The 12968-nt window shown below is 50.3% G+C and overlaps 1 protein-coding gene across 1 annotated transcript in view; it reads left to right on the plus strand.

Moving 5' to 3' along the window:
* The first annotated feature begins 2348 nt into the window (after positions 1-2348).
* EFHD1 (EF-hand domain family member D1) overlaps positions 2349-12968 on the plus strand; it is a 48521-nt gene continuing 37901 nt past the window's right edge. Inside the window, exon 1 of the mRNA XM_036766017.1 lies at positions 2349-2861. Coding sequence (XP_036621912.1) covers positions 2503-2861 — 359 coding nt within the window. The 5' untranslated portion in view covers positions 2349-2502. The remainder of the gene's footprint in view (positions 2862-12968) is intronic.

The raw sequence follows: 12968 nt of genomic DNA on the forward strand, positions 1-12968 counted from the left end.
AAGTTAATCTCTTTATAAATATGTTGATGTGTTCTGGGCAGCAGCCACCTGCCAAACACAAACTATTAAAATGTCAAATGTCAGCATTGGCGAAACCTACTAACTTGTACCTCTCTAGTATATTCATTACATTGCATTCATTAGCCCATAACATTTCTATTTAGAATATGTAGCCTTAATAGATTACTGTGCTGTAAAAAGGGGATCATTTGTACGTAAATTTATGCAGAGTGAAGTATTACCAGGAAAACAGCCAAGACAATAACTGCAACCTAAATGGAAGAAAGGACCATAAAAAAGAAAAAGAATGTGAAGTTACAAGCTTGCCCCCAAAGAAGAGAAATGAGAAGACCCCTCCCCTTCTTCCCATCCTTTGGAGAGATGGGGTTCCACTGACCTGGAACACTGCAGATTGCAGCAGATTTTTTCTATGTCTTAATCCAGTTAGCTGATTTTTCTTCCTTTAAAAAGTTATTTGTTATAACGCATGGCTTGCGGAAGCAGGAGGAGACATAGAGGGAAAATTAGGTGATATAAAAAATAAAATATCAATGACTAAAAAAACTAAGACAGGATAATCCTAAGCCAAAAAAAAAAAAACCAACAAAATGACAAAACAAAAAAATGAATACAGAGCTTTCCTCTGCCTAAAAAGCAAAACAAATAAAACAAAGAAAAACATAACCAGCCCTGCCCACCCTACCCAGCCTTCAGGAAGCCAGGCTACTTACACAGCAGCCTCTCTGGGGGAAGGAGGCAGGCATTATAAAATAAGAAAAAGAAGAAGAAATAAATAATCAGGGATAGTGACTTGTTCCAGGATCATTTTTATCTAAACCCCATGAGGAAAGATGAGAATGAGATGGAAAGAATAACAAAGGTAACATTTACTTAGCATTTCTAAGGATGGCGAAGTACTTTACATATATTATCTCCTTTGACCCTCACAAGAGGGCTTACTTGCTAGCCCCATTTTACTGAGGTTCGGAGATATGGAACTGACTTGCCCAGAGTCACCTAGATGGTAAGTATCTGGTCTTTGTACTCTTCAGTCTGACTCTCCCTCCAGGCCTTCACAATGTCGTTTTCCAATTCTACTGGCGTCTTTGAAAGGAAACCAGAGTGACTTGCAATTCGATTCCAGAACCATCTAAGTGCCAATCATATGCCAGGCACTGTGCCCTTCCATGGAGTCAGGAAGAGAATCAAAACCATCCCTCGTCCTCTGGGAGGCAACATTTTACTTGGGGAGTAAGGGGAGACACTCTCTCACACAAGTGCTAACTAATCAATTAATCAACAATCGCCTCTTCATAGCCTACTATGTGCTGGGGATCTAAAGAAAGGCGAAAACAAGATTCCAGCCCTCCAGGAGCGCCCAGGCCAACGGGGGAGACAACCGGAAAGAACCACGTGCAGCAAGATCGACACAGGATCAAGGGAAGATAAGGTCCGAGGGAAGGCGCGATCTTTACGGGCTGGGGGAGGAAGGGACGAGAATCGCTTCTGGCAGAAACTGGGACTTCAGCCGAGACTCGGAGGAAACCGGCCGGCCTGGAGACAGAATGTCTTAGAGAGTAGCAAGAACGTCTGTTTGACTGGAATGCAGAATGTGAGGGGGAGTCATGTGAAGCCACTCGAGAAAGAGGTCCCCCGGGCCCGTGGCGAAAGGCTGCGGATGCTCTTAGGCTGCGGCTCAAGATCTTCGCACGCGCAAGAAGGAAGAGGATCCCCGAGACTGCCCTTGGCACATCAGTGAACCTCTCTGGGCCTCTGTTTCCTCGTCTGTGAAAGGAGGATTGGCCTCGATGGGCTGCCTCGAAGGCCCTTAGAGCTCTAGGCTATTGCAAGGGAATCCCCACTGGACTGTCTCGGCATCCTGGGAGAGGGAGGAGGGATGGATGGCACCACCCGCTTTCCTCTCTGCGAGCTTTGGCCTTGCGGCCTGGGAGGGAGGAGGAGGCTGAGAACTTTGCCGTTGAGTCGTTTCTGTAGTGTTCCACTCGCCGTGACCCCATTTGGGGTTTTCTTGGCGAGATACTGGAGTGGTTTGCCATTTCCTTCTCCAGCTCATTTTACAGATGAGGAACTGAGGCAAACGGGGTTAGGACTTAAGATGTCACTTAATCCAAACCCCTCGATTTACCGAGAAGGCCCTAAAGAGGCCCAGAAAAAGAAGGGGCTCGTGCATGGGCGCACAGGTAGCCAGGTAGCCGAAGTGGGATTCGAACTTACAGTCTGTGATATCTACTGGGGGCAACTTCCCAGATTCTATCAGACCTCGCTTTGGGACCACGGGGCTCCGCCCCCCCGCCCCGCCCCCACCCGCTCTCTCTCCCTTTTAGCCTGGCTGGGTAGACCGGGATCTGAGAACAGTTCGGAGCCGAGGTCGGGAAGAGAGTTAGGGAGTGAGTGAGCAAGTGAGCTAGGGATCTGTCTGTGAGTCCGTCGGGGCGGCTGCACGCGCGCTTCTCCGAGCCCGGCCTGCGACGCTACAAGGTCATGGCCACCCAGGAGCTTGCCCTGAAGCTGCAGCGGCGGCTGAGGCTGGAGCAGGAGTCCGAGGTAGGCCAGCGGCCGCAACAGAACGGCCTCGACGGGGAGGACCGCGGGCTGCGGTCGGAGCCCGCGCGGGGCCGGAGCCGAAGCCGGAGCCGGGGCCCCCCGACCTCCGGGGAGGAGCCGCCGGCTAAGGAACTCACGGCCAATGCCGACTCGGAGCTGAAGGCTCAGCTGAGCCGGCGCCAAAGCATCCACGAGGGCACGGCGCGGCCCCGGCCCACCAAGGTCTTCAAACCGTACACTGAGTTCCCGGAGTTCAGCCGCCGGCAGATCAAGGACATGGAGAGCCTCTTCCGACGGTAGGTGCCCTCCCCGTGGTCCCCACGCCGACATCCCCTGCGACCGTAAGCCGTAGACCTGTAGCATTCCCTCTCCAATCCACTGCGCCCGAGACACGCAGCCCTCCTCGTCCCCGCCCCAAACTCCGTAGGGCTGGACTGCAGCTCTATCCACCGGCTCCGAGCCCCTGCGCGACCCCTGGGGCCTCTGCCCCTCCTGCCCCCTTCCCCACCCCCACCACTGGCATGGGAAGCCGCCCCGATTCCTTCCCGCGCTGTAACCTTAGGGACATTGTCCGGGTGCCCCCCCTCCCCCCAGCTTTAGGCGTGGGCCGCTCTCTCCTGGCCTGCTGCTCCTCCGCTCGTCCTCCCGCCTTCCCATCCCGCTGTCTGGCTGTCCCCTTGAATCCAGCCTCCTGGCCAGTCATCGCTAATTCCCCCAGTACCACCTGCCATCCTCTCGGCTCTTTCCCCTTATCTCTCCCCAATCCCCCGACCCTGACCTTCTCCTCTTGGCTGTCCGCCTTCTGCCGTGGGATATGGGAGGGCAGCCTTCCTACTCCGCTCCAGGGGATGGGAGGAGAGGAGAGCAGGGGAGTGTTCCAGACTGAGCGGCCTCTGTGTGTGTCCCAGTGGGGCCTTTCCCTTGCGCCAGGGAGGGAAGGGTATCTGGAGTGGAGATGGGAGTGATAGCTGTGGGGTGGAGGGGCGGAAGCTATTTGGATTCCTGAGCCCGGCACTGCCCTTGGCTTAACCAGCCGCGTAGCCTTGGCGGCGCAGGAGCCAGTGTAAGTGTGAAGGTCTCTGCTGGGCTCCCTGGCCCTGGCCCCAGATGTGCGATAGCCTTGGCTACTATCGCTGGGTTTACAGGGAGCCGGAAGCACAAGATTCTCTGCTGGAAACAAGTGGATTGGCACTTGCCATCCATCAGCCAACCTTTGGGCTGAGCTCGGAAGGGGCTTTCTGGATTTTCTCCTAACTAGCTGAGAATAACTTTCCCAGGTCTCCTCCTCTCCCTCCCCTCTTTGTCTTCTTGCTTCCACCTGGAGAGGGGACGGAAGAAAGCAGCTCCTCCCCCGCTAGAGCTAGTCCTTATTTGCAAGGGGAAAGCTGGCTGTTGGTCAATCCGAGGGGCCAAAGGTAGTTAGGGAATGGATGGAAAGCTAGGTGTGTGGGAAAGCCTTCCAGAGACACAGATGCTGGATGCCAGACATTCCTGGAAACTCCTGCCTTGTTCTCCATGGGTCATTTTGTATGTTTATGTTTGTGTGTCTTGGGCAAGGGCTCCCAGGCCTTTCCTCTCTGGGCTGCTGTCATTTCTCTCTGGCTCATTTAACCCAGCCCAGCACTGCCTTACAGTGGGGGAGGTGCTGATGAAATGCGAGACTGAAGAATGCTGAGTCCAATACCTCGGTAGTGGCCGGTCCTTCTTCAGTCCATTACCAGGCTTCTGCACTTTGGATTGCGTTCTCTTTTTGGCTTTGTATAACTCGTGCCTGGTACACAGTAGGCACTTAATCTCTCTGGGCCTTGGTTTCCTCATCTGTAGAGTGAAGGAGAGCAGTATGGACTAGATAACCTCTAATCTCGTAGATTTCTAGCCCGAAGGCCCTCAGAGGTCTCGAAGTGTGCAGACTCCTCCTTTTACCTAGGAGGAAATTGAAGGCTGTGACTCGCCCAAGGTCCACACTCCCACTTTCCACCTTCGGTAAGAAGCCCTTCCGGTACTCCTTATTTTAGCGCCTTCCTTCTGAAACCACTCCCTGTCCATTCCATCTCTGTCTTGTTTGTACTTAGGTGTTGTCTGCCCCATCAGACTGGGAGCTCCCTGAGGGCAGGGGCTGGTTTGGCCATTCTTTGTATTCCCAGCATTTAGCACAATGCCTGGCATAGGGTAGGTGGTTAATAAATGCCTGTTGACTTGTGGACTTTCAAGCTCTAATTGATTATCTGTGATTTCATCTCGGTGGGTGTCAAGACTCAGTCAATTAAAGCATCAGTACATGTGTGCTGTTCCGCAGAAACAAACCCCTCCCCCCAAAAAAACAAACAAAAAAACCAACACCCCCCAAATGAGCCCAAAGTGAAGAGAGAATACATTCCAGGTGTGGGAAACGGCCTGAACAGATGCACAAGATTGGAGGTGAAATGTCTTTGCACAAGGAATCAGCCAGTTTGGCTAGAACAGAGTGCATGTAAAGGGCAGCAGGTAATGGGTGCTAAACCTGGAAAGTTAATGGATTGTGACCCCCAGTACTCATCTGGTGGCCAGGCTTTTGTCAGTGAGCCTCTCCCACCTTAGCTAGGCTGGTGGGCCCAGAGCCTGTTAGGCTCATTATATCCAGTTTGGGTTTCATTGGTGCTGCCCTGGAGACCCTAGGACCCTCAGTGCCTGACTCTGAGGCATTTAGGGAGGATTGTAGCTGCATCAGACTCAGGCCTTTAATCAGACGGCTTGGCTGGCTCATGCCTGGGACAGGCATATTTGTCAAAGTTTGAGAAATGTTTGTCCTCCAAACTTGTAAAGAAACTCTGAGCTTTGCATGAGCCCCACTCAGTTTCCTGGATCAGTGATGTAGTCTCTTGGGCATTTTTGGGTGACTGGCAGGCAGGCCCAGGAGCAGGGCAGTGGGCTTTCTGGGAAGGGAAAAGAGTGAGCACTGAGTTGGCTTCTGTCCTCAAGCCCGCCCACCCACCCCCCACTAATGAAGATTAATGAAGCCCCCCAGATCAGTTTTATCCCTTTAGCTCCCGCCTGGAATCTTTTGGCCAATTACACTAATTCCCCAGGATGAAACTGATTAGGCAACAAGTGCAGGTGGAAGATGATGGGCAGCTGGTGCCCTTTAACAGGTGAGGCAGAAGACGAGAAAAGAGCTTTGTAAACCATAAAGCACAGCATCACTTCTATTACAAACCTGACCATGTCAGTCCCCTGCTCAGTAAATTCCAGTGACTCCCTGTTACCTCCAAGATCAAAGGTAAACTGTTTGCCTTTTAAAGCTTTTTTATAACCTGACTCCAGTTTTATTACATATCATCTTCAGTGCAGCCAAACTGAACTGCTTGATCATCTCCATCTCCCACCTCCAGGCTTTTGCATTGGCTGTCCCTCATGCCTAGAATGCCTTCAATACTCACCTCTGCCTTTTAAAATGCCTAGTTTCCTTCAAACACCCCTCTTTCAGGAAGACTTTCCTGGTTTTTCCCCCACCTGCTAAGACTCTCTTCCACAAAACTAACTTGTACTTGTGTGTAGTTTGTTTCCTCTTGATAAAAGACTGGTAGGTTCTTGAGGCCTGGGCTGTTTCATTGATGTTTTTGGATTCCCAATTACCTAGTAAAGAGCTTGGCATGCAGTAGGCACTTAATAAATGGCTACTGGTTGATTCACTCAATGAACATTTCTAAGAACAGATTCTGGGGAAGAAACAAAGTTTAGATATGATCTAGCCCATCTCTCCCTTCATGGAGCTTACAGTCTAAAGCTCACACCCTGACAGGCATCATATAAAATGTGTGTGATGTATACATTAAAGAGTTAACTGGAGAAGGTACTTTGTGAGATCTAGAAGGGAAGGAGAAGGAGGAGGAGAGGAATGGGGGCCAGGGAAGGTTCCCTGTAGTGGCTGACATTTGACTTGGACTTTAAAGATGGGTAGAAATGAAAACAAAGCCAGGGCATTCCAGGTCTAGGGACAACTGAAGCCAAGGTCAAGTGTGAGGAGTTTATAGGAGAAGGGAAAGATGAGCCTAGGAAGGCAAAGTGGAGACATTGTGTAGAGCCTCGAATGCCAGGCCTAGGGGTTTGAATTTTACTCAGGAGGCCATAAGCAGCCATAGCAGATTTTTGAACAGTGAATCCATACGTAAGGATGGTGAGTCTGGTCACAGTGTGAAGGTTGGATGAGAAGGGGCAATGGAGAGGTGGACAAGATCGTTTAGGAGGATACGGCAGGTGGCAGTCTTAGAAACAAAGAGGGGAGGGTGCCTGAAATAAGAAGGTGAAGCTGACAGGTCTGGATAGCTGATTATGTGTGAGAGAAGGAAGAAGCAGCCACTGTGACAAGCCCACAAAGGATGTGTGAGTCTGGCCAAATGGTGCTGCCTTGAACAGAAACATTTGAGGGAGAGGGAGAGGTTCTAAACTCAGTTTGGATGTGTGGACTTTGAGGTGGCAGTGGTCAGCTAGGTGGGAATGCATGTCATACAAACTGTTGGAGGTGGATCCTGGATCCAAGGTCCAGAGCTGCAAGGGACCTACAAAACCGTTGAGTCCGATAGTTTTGTTTTACAAATGGAGAAACTGAGGCCCATGGAGGTTAGGTGTCTTTGAACACTTCTATCCAATGATTTTCCTACTGCAATGCTCAAACTCAGAAAAGAGGTCAAGGCTAGCCATGGAGATCTGGGAGGCATCTGAACAGTATCTGGCTTCCTCAGTACTTGAAGGCCAAGCAGTGGGTGGAGGTTGCTGAGGAAGAAGAGGACCCTTTGGGACCTCCCACAGGAAGGGCATGGGTGAAGGACCCTAGGGAACCCCAACATGATTTGAGGCCGATGGGAAGGGACTATTGTGGAGGGGCATGGTCGCTGCTGTTGGTCCTTCCTTCTTGAAGAGGACCATGACATCAGGAAGCTGATGCCATGAATTGCAAGTGAATTGAATTTAAGTGAAGCAGGGCTGTGCAAAGTCACCAGCCTCACTTTCTCCTCCAGAGCCATCTGGGTCCATGGCCAGATACAGATCAGGACAACTGGAAATGGGCCCTGGAGGGGGGTGGAGGAGGCATATGAGAGATGGGTGACAGCTGGGTCTGCCTTGGAGAAGGGAGGAGGAAATAGAATTCACAAACAAACAAGCTTTCACCTGGCAAGCAGTACAGCCTAATGCAAAGAGAATGAGCTTTGGAGGCAGAGGACTGGGTTCTAATCCTACCTGTAACGGTTACTACTGCTGGGACCCTGGGCAAGTCATTTACCTCCTAGGTCCTAAACTTTCTCATCTGTAAATTGGACGGTGTTGGGACGGCCTCTGAGGTTCTTCTAACTTGAGATCTATAATCTGGTAAATTAGTCTTTGCCCTTGGGGAGCTCACAATCTAATTAGAGAGGGGCAGTGACAGAGGTCACACAGCTAGTCAGTAGGAGACTAACTAGTCTTTCTAGACCATTTCATCAATGGAATTAGAGTCTGTGACCTTGAAAAGGTCCCTTTGAGCTTCAGAATTTGGTGGTTTATCTAGAGATTAAATAATGGTTTGTCTAAGAGATCTTGGTCAATGTGGGTGGCAAAGCATTTCCCAAGGGGAAGGTTACGGGTCTGCAGTTCTCACAGAGCCCCCAATGAAGACTGCCCAGGCTATTGTCCTGCCAATCCATTCGACTGGGTTGCACAAGTGAATCGGGGATGGTCTGCCCCACTGGGTCTCCATGGACACCTGTTGTTTTAGCTTTAACACAGTGTTAAGAGAATTAAGCTGTGAGTCTACTGAGTCTCTGCCAAGGCTCCAATAACCCTCTCTGCCCAGAGCCAGTCTCTTTTAGCAGATGAGGAGACAAGAAGCATCTACTGTGTCCAACATCAGACTGAGCTAAAAGGGCAGGAGGCTGGCACATTGTCCCAAGGAGCTAGCTTCCATCTAGGACCCCAGTCCCTTGGCTAGTGGGACCCAACAAACCTTTCTTCAGCCGGGTTGGTAACATGGCTCCACAATTAACTCCTGAAAGAATGCTGGATCTGGGATCAGAGCATCTGGGTTCAGATCCCAGCTCTGCTCTTCCTACCTGTGTGACCTTGGGCCAGTCTCTTCCTCTCTCTGGGTCTCAATTTCCTCATCTGTCAAATGAAGGGTCATGCTAAGTGGCTTCTGAGGTTCCTCCCAGGCTTCTATGATGCTGGAGAGCGAGGAAGGTAGAAACAGAACTATGAGGCTTCACGGTTGGATTCCACCCAGTTAAGCCCAAGTTCTAGAACATAATAGGAATTTAGAAATATGTGTTTGATAGACTTTGCTATGAAGTATAGTAGAAAGAGCACTGGAAACAGAGATCTGGTTATGGCCGACAAACTGGAAGGTCTCCAGATGATGACGATGGTGAAGATACTAGAGACCAAACCCACTGAGGATCACTTGAAGGAAGCCATTCCACCTGGAGAAAAGAAGGCTCAAGTATATGAGATCTGGCATCAAGTAGTGAAGGACTCTTGGGTAGGAGAGGAGCTGGACGGGCTCTGCTTGACCCCGGAGGCCAGAACCGGCACCGGGAGTGGAAGCTGCCAAGAGGGCGTAATTGGGAACCTCTTCGTAAGAACTGCAGCCATACATATATCAGTGCAATGGGCTGTCCCAGAAGGAGTCAGCTTCCCATCACTAAGAGCCTTCAAGCAGAATGTGGACAATCACTTACTGGGGATGTTGTTGAGGGGGAACTATTGGTTAGAGAGATGGGTTGGACCAAATGGTGTCTTCCTTTCTGTGCCGCAGTTTTCTGGTCTGTAAAACTAAAGAGTTAGCCTAACTTTTTGTTGCTATGAGCCTTGAAGGATGCTAGGGAACTTCAGCTGTTACGTAATAAGTGAGTGACAGGGGCAAATTATTAAAATAATCTATTGTAAATATCAGAGCTGGCATCTGAACCCATGTTCTTTGACTCCAAATCCAGCATTTTTTCCCCATGTCCAAGCCAGGGATGATGGGCAGGATCACTTTTCTTCTCTACTCCCTGGCCTCCGACCAGGGCCTCCCCATGGCAGGAGAGTGTTCTTTTGCTGCCTGATTTCCCTGTGCCTTTAGCTGGAGAACTGGGTTGGCACAGAAGCAGACATCTCATTTTACAGATGAGAGAACTGAACCCTAGAGGTGTTAAGTGACTAACCTAGGGTCCTGCAGGTAGTAAGTAGCAGAGCTGGGATTTGAACCCAGACCATAACACCAGACCTTTCATTTACCAGATTAGCAAAGTCAGGTCTGGAGCTTAAGGGCTTTGATTTATTTAAGGTCTTACCAGTAAGAAGGGGCTAATCCATGCCTCAAACCCAGGTCCTCCAGGGTACTCTTTGCTCTGTTTTTTGCTGTTTCTTAGGCATCTTGGGGACTGTTCTGGAGAAGTCTCCAGTCCCCAAGTTAATGAAAGAAAAAGCTAGTTCCCATCATGAGGATGCCAGTGTCTATAGACGTCTATGGATGACAACATGCCCTTCCACTGCCCTAGTTTGGCTTCTGGCTCATGCCTGCTCAGATTTCTTTTCCTCCCTACTTGGATCTTCATCTCCACTCTAAGTAAATCTTTGGTCCTCGCAAAGATTCGTCCCCATTACCATCATGCGTGAGCTCAGCTCGCCAGATATTCAATGTTGATGTACAATTTCCAACGAAGCTCAAGGGACAAGTGTCCTGAGAAGAGTCACATCCCCCCGGCATGACCTTTTGGGCAGCCTTTGTCTAGGTTCAGGCACATTTACTTCATTCAATAAAGGCCCATTGAGGGCCAGGACTGGACTAGGTCCCACCTACGATAAAGGCTGGGCAGGGGAGAAGAGCTAATTCTCCAACCACAACAGTGAGGCCTGAGTGAGTGAGTGCCTGACTCAGGTCAGTTCAGGCAAGACCTGAATTTGAATCTTGCCTAAAACATCCACCAGCCCCATAACCCTAGGCAAATTGGCCAACCACCCTCAGTTCCCTCATCTGTATGTCCATCTTGAGCTGGACCCAGTGACCTCTAAGGTCCTTCTAATGCTAAATATTCCACCCATGTGATGTGGGGTAAAACTCTTAGCTTCTCTGTATCTGTTTCCTCATCTGTAAAGGAGGGTGCTGTATTAGGTGACCCATAAGGGGTAGCCATTGGACATGGATCAACCCAAGGCTATGAGAATTTTGGAGGAGAAAGCAATGGAAAGGTGTGAAATGAAACTGAGGCAGATCAGGGGGTCTTAGCTCAGGGTCCCTGGAGAGATTTCAAGGGGCCTGTGAATGGGAAAAAATTACTTATTTTCACCAATTCCTCAATTATGACTTTAAAAAAAAAAGCATTCTGAGAAGGGCTCCCTCCCTATACAGGCTTCACCACCCTGCCAGGGGCAGGGGCTGTGACACAAGGTTAGCACCCCCCACCCCCCAACTAGATGCTGCTATCGAGAACTTAAAGAGGAGAAAATTGGATGAATGCAGAGTGTATGTAGCTGCTTTTTTAATTTAGGGCCTTAGACAGTGGTCTGGGGCACTGAGAATAGGAATGAATCAGGCAGGGCTTCTCGGCTCTGAGTCAGACAGGATCTGAACCCAGGGCTTCTGGGCTCTGAGGATTGCCTCTTCTGGGTCACTAACAGCTCTGGACACATTTATATAGCCTACTGACAATAGCCAATATTTACACAGAATTTTAAGGTTTGTAAAGAGCTTCTAAACATTAACTCACTTTATCCCCACAACCCCAGGAGGTCGATGTTATCATTGTCCCCATTACAGATGAGCCTGAGGCAGTCAGAGCAAGGAAGAGTCTGAGCTGGATTTGCATGCAGGCCTTCCTGATTGGGTCATGCCACATACATGTGTACACATGTATACAGTACTTTCACATACGTGTGCATAGGGATGTGTTTAGACTTTGCATGCATGTATAGGGTGTGTGAGCACATGCACACACCTGGGCTGTGTTTAAGCTTTAAATACTCTTGGGGCACTGTGTCTAATCGAAGGCTGCAGAACATGTTTCACACGTGATCTCGTTGGATCCTCACAACCACCCTGGGAGCCAGGGACTAGTTTTGACTTCATCTTAAGGATGGGGACAGTGAGGCAGGCAGAGGTTCAGTGACTTGGTCATGATCCTATAGCAAGGAGAAAGTGTCAGAGGCAGAATTTGAACCCAGGGCAGCATTCTCTATCTGCTAGGCCATGTTGGCTTTCTTAGACCTGAGTCCATCCCTCCCTCCTTCCTCCAGTCTGTTTTTATCATGACAGTGATGGGCAGAACAAGCACCAGGCTTCTCACTTGGCTTCACTGCAGCCACTGGTCCCCATCCATAACTTAGCACCTTCTGAAAGGCTCAGGATTCCTTGGAAGAGAAGATGAGCTGGTCCTATGGAAAGAGGGGAGGGGAGGGCAGTCTGGGCACTAAAGTGGTGCCAGGATGGTGCTGAGACAAAGTGAGGAGGGCCTCGGGCATTGTGGGTGAGCCTGGTAGCAAGCTCCTGGGGAGGACGAGGATGAGTCACCCAGGATGGTCAGCAGGCAAGGAGAGGTTGTGATCTGTGTTGTGGGAGGGCACTTCCTTACTGAGGAGGTCAGAGCTCCACTGGGGTATCTGACGGTGAAAGGTTGGTTTGTGAGCCTTTTGGAGAAGAAATCTAGAACAGATCAAGAATAGTCCATAACGACAAACTCTCCTTCTACAGATTTTCAAGGCTGTTGAATGGGGTGGGGGTAGGGAGAGCCAAAGAGGTTGTGGTAGGGTCTGTGGCCAAACCTTTGGCGGCATCCTGGTGGACAGCAGGAGGAGATGGAGATTGATCATTGACAGGTAGGGTCAGCTGGTTGAATGGACAGAAGCATGGTGGCAGATGAACTCCCCTGCAGCCAGGGTGGGGTCTCCAGGGAGGTGGGGTCCTGTGCCCATCAACCCTTTTAATGCTATTTTGGAGGAAGATCCAGGAAAGGTTCTTGGGATCCAAGGGGCCTCCAGGCCAGAAAGAAGGCAGAGGATCATGGTGAGGGGCTGGAGCCGGGTTGGACTACAAAGGCCCTGAAAAGGCCCCGGGGGCTCTAGGGGAAGGATGAGTCAGTATAGGGATGGAGGAGCCGCCAAAAAACAAAAGTCTTGATACAATCTTAGGCCAGCGCCCAGGAAGGAGGAGCTAGTCCCAGGCTGGGCTCTGGGCCAGCCACATCTGGGCTGTTGTGCTCCCTTCTCTGGAGGAATTTAAAGAGCTCTTGGGCATCAAAGAGGGCTGGGAGGAGACTTGAAAGTGTGTCATAGAGAGGGGAGAATCACTGGACCATAAATTACAAACTTTGAGGACCTTGCAGCCAACCCCATTGTTTTACAGATGAGGGAACAAAGAAAGGCCCAGAGAGGTGGAGGCTGCCCTATGAAACAATTCAGTCTGGAGCAGGGAAGTC

Source organism: Trichosurus vulpecula, chromosome 7, assembly GCF_011100635.1.
Source record: "Trichosurus vulpecula isolate mTriVul1 chromosome 7, mTriVul1.pri, whole genome shotgun sequence".
NCBI lineage: Eukaryota > Metazoa > Chordata > Mammalia > Diprotodontia > Phalangeridae > Trichosurus > Trichosurus vulpecula.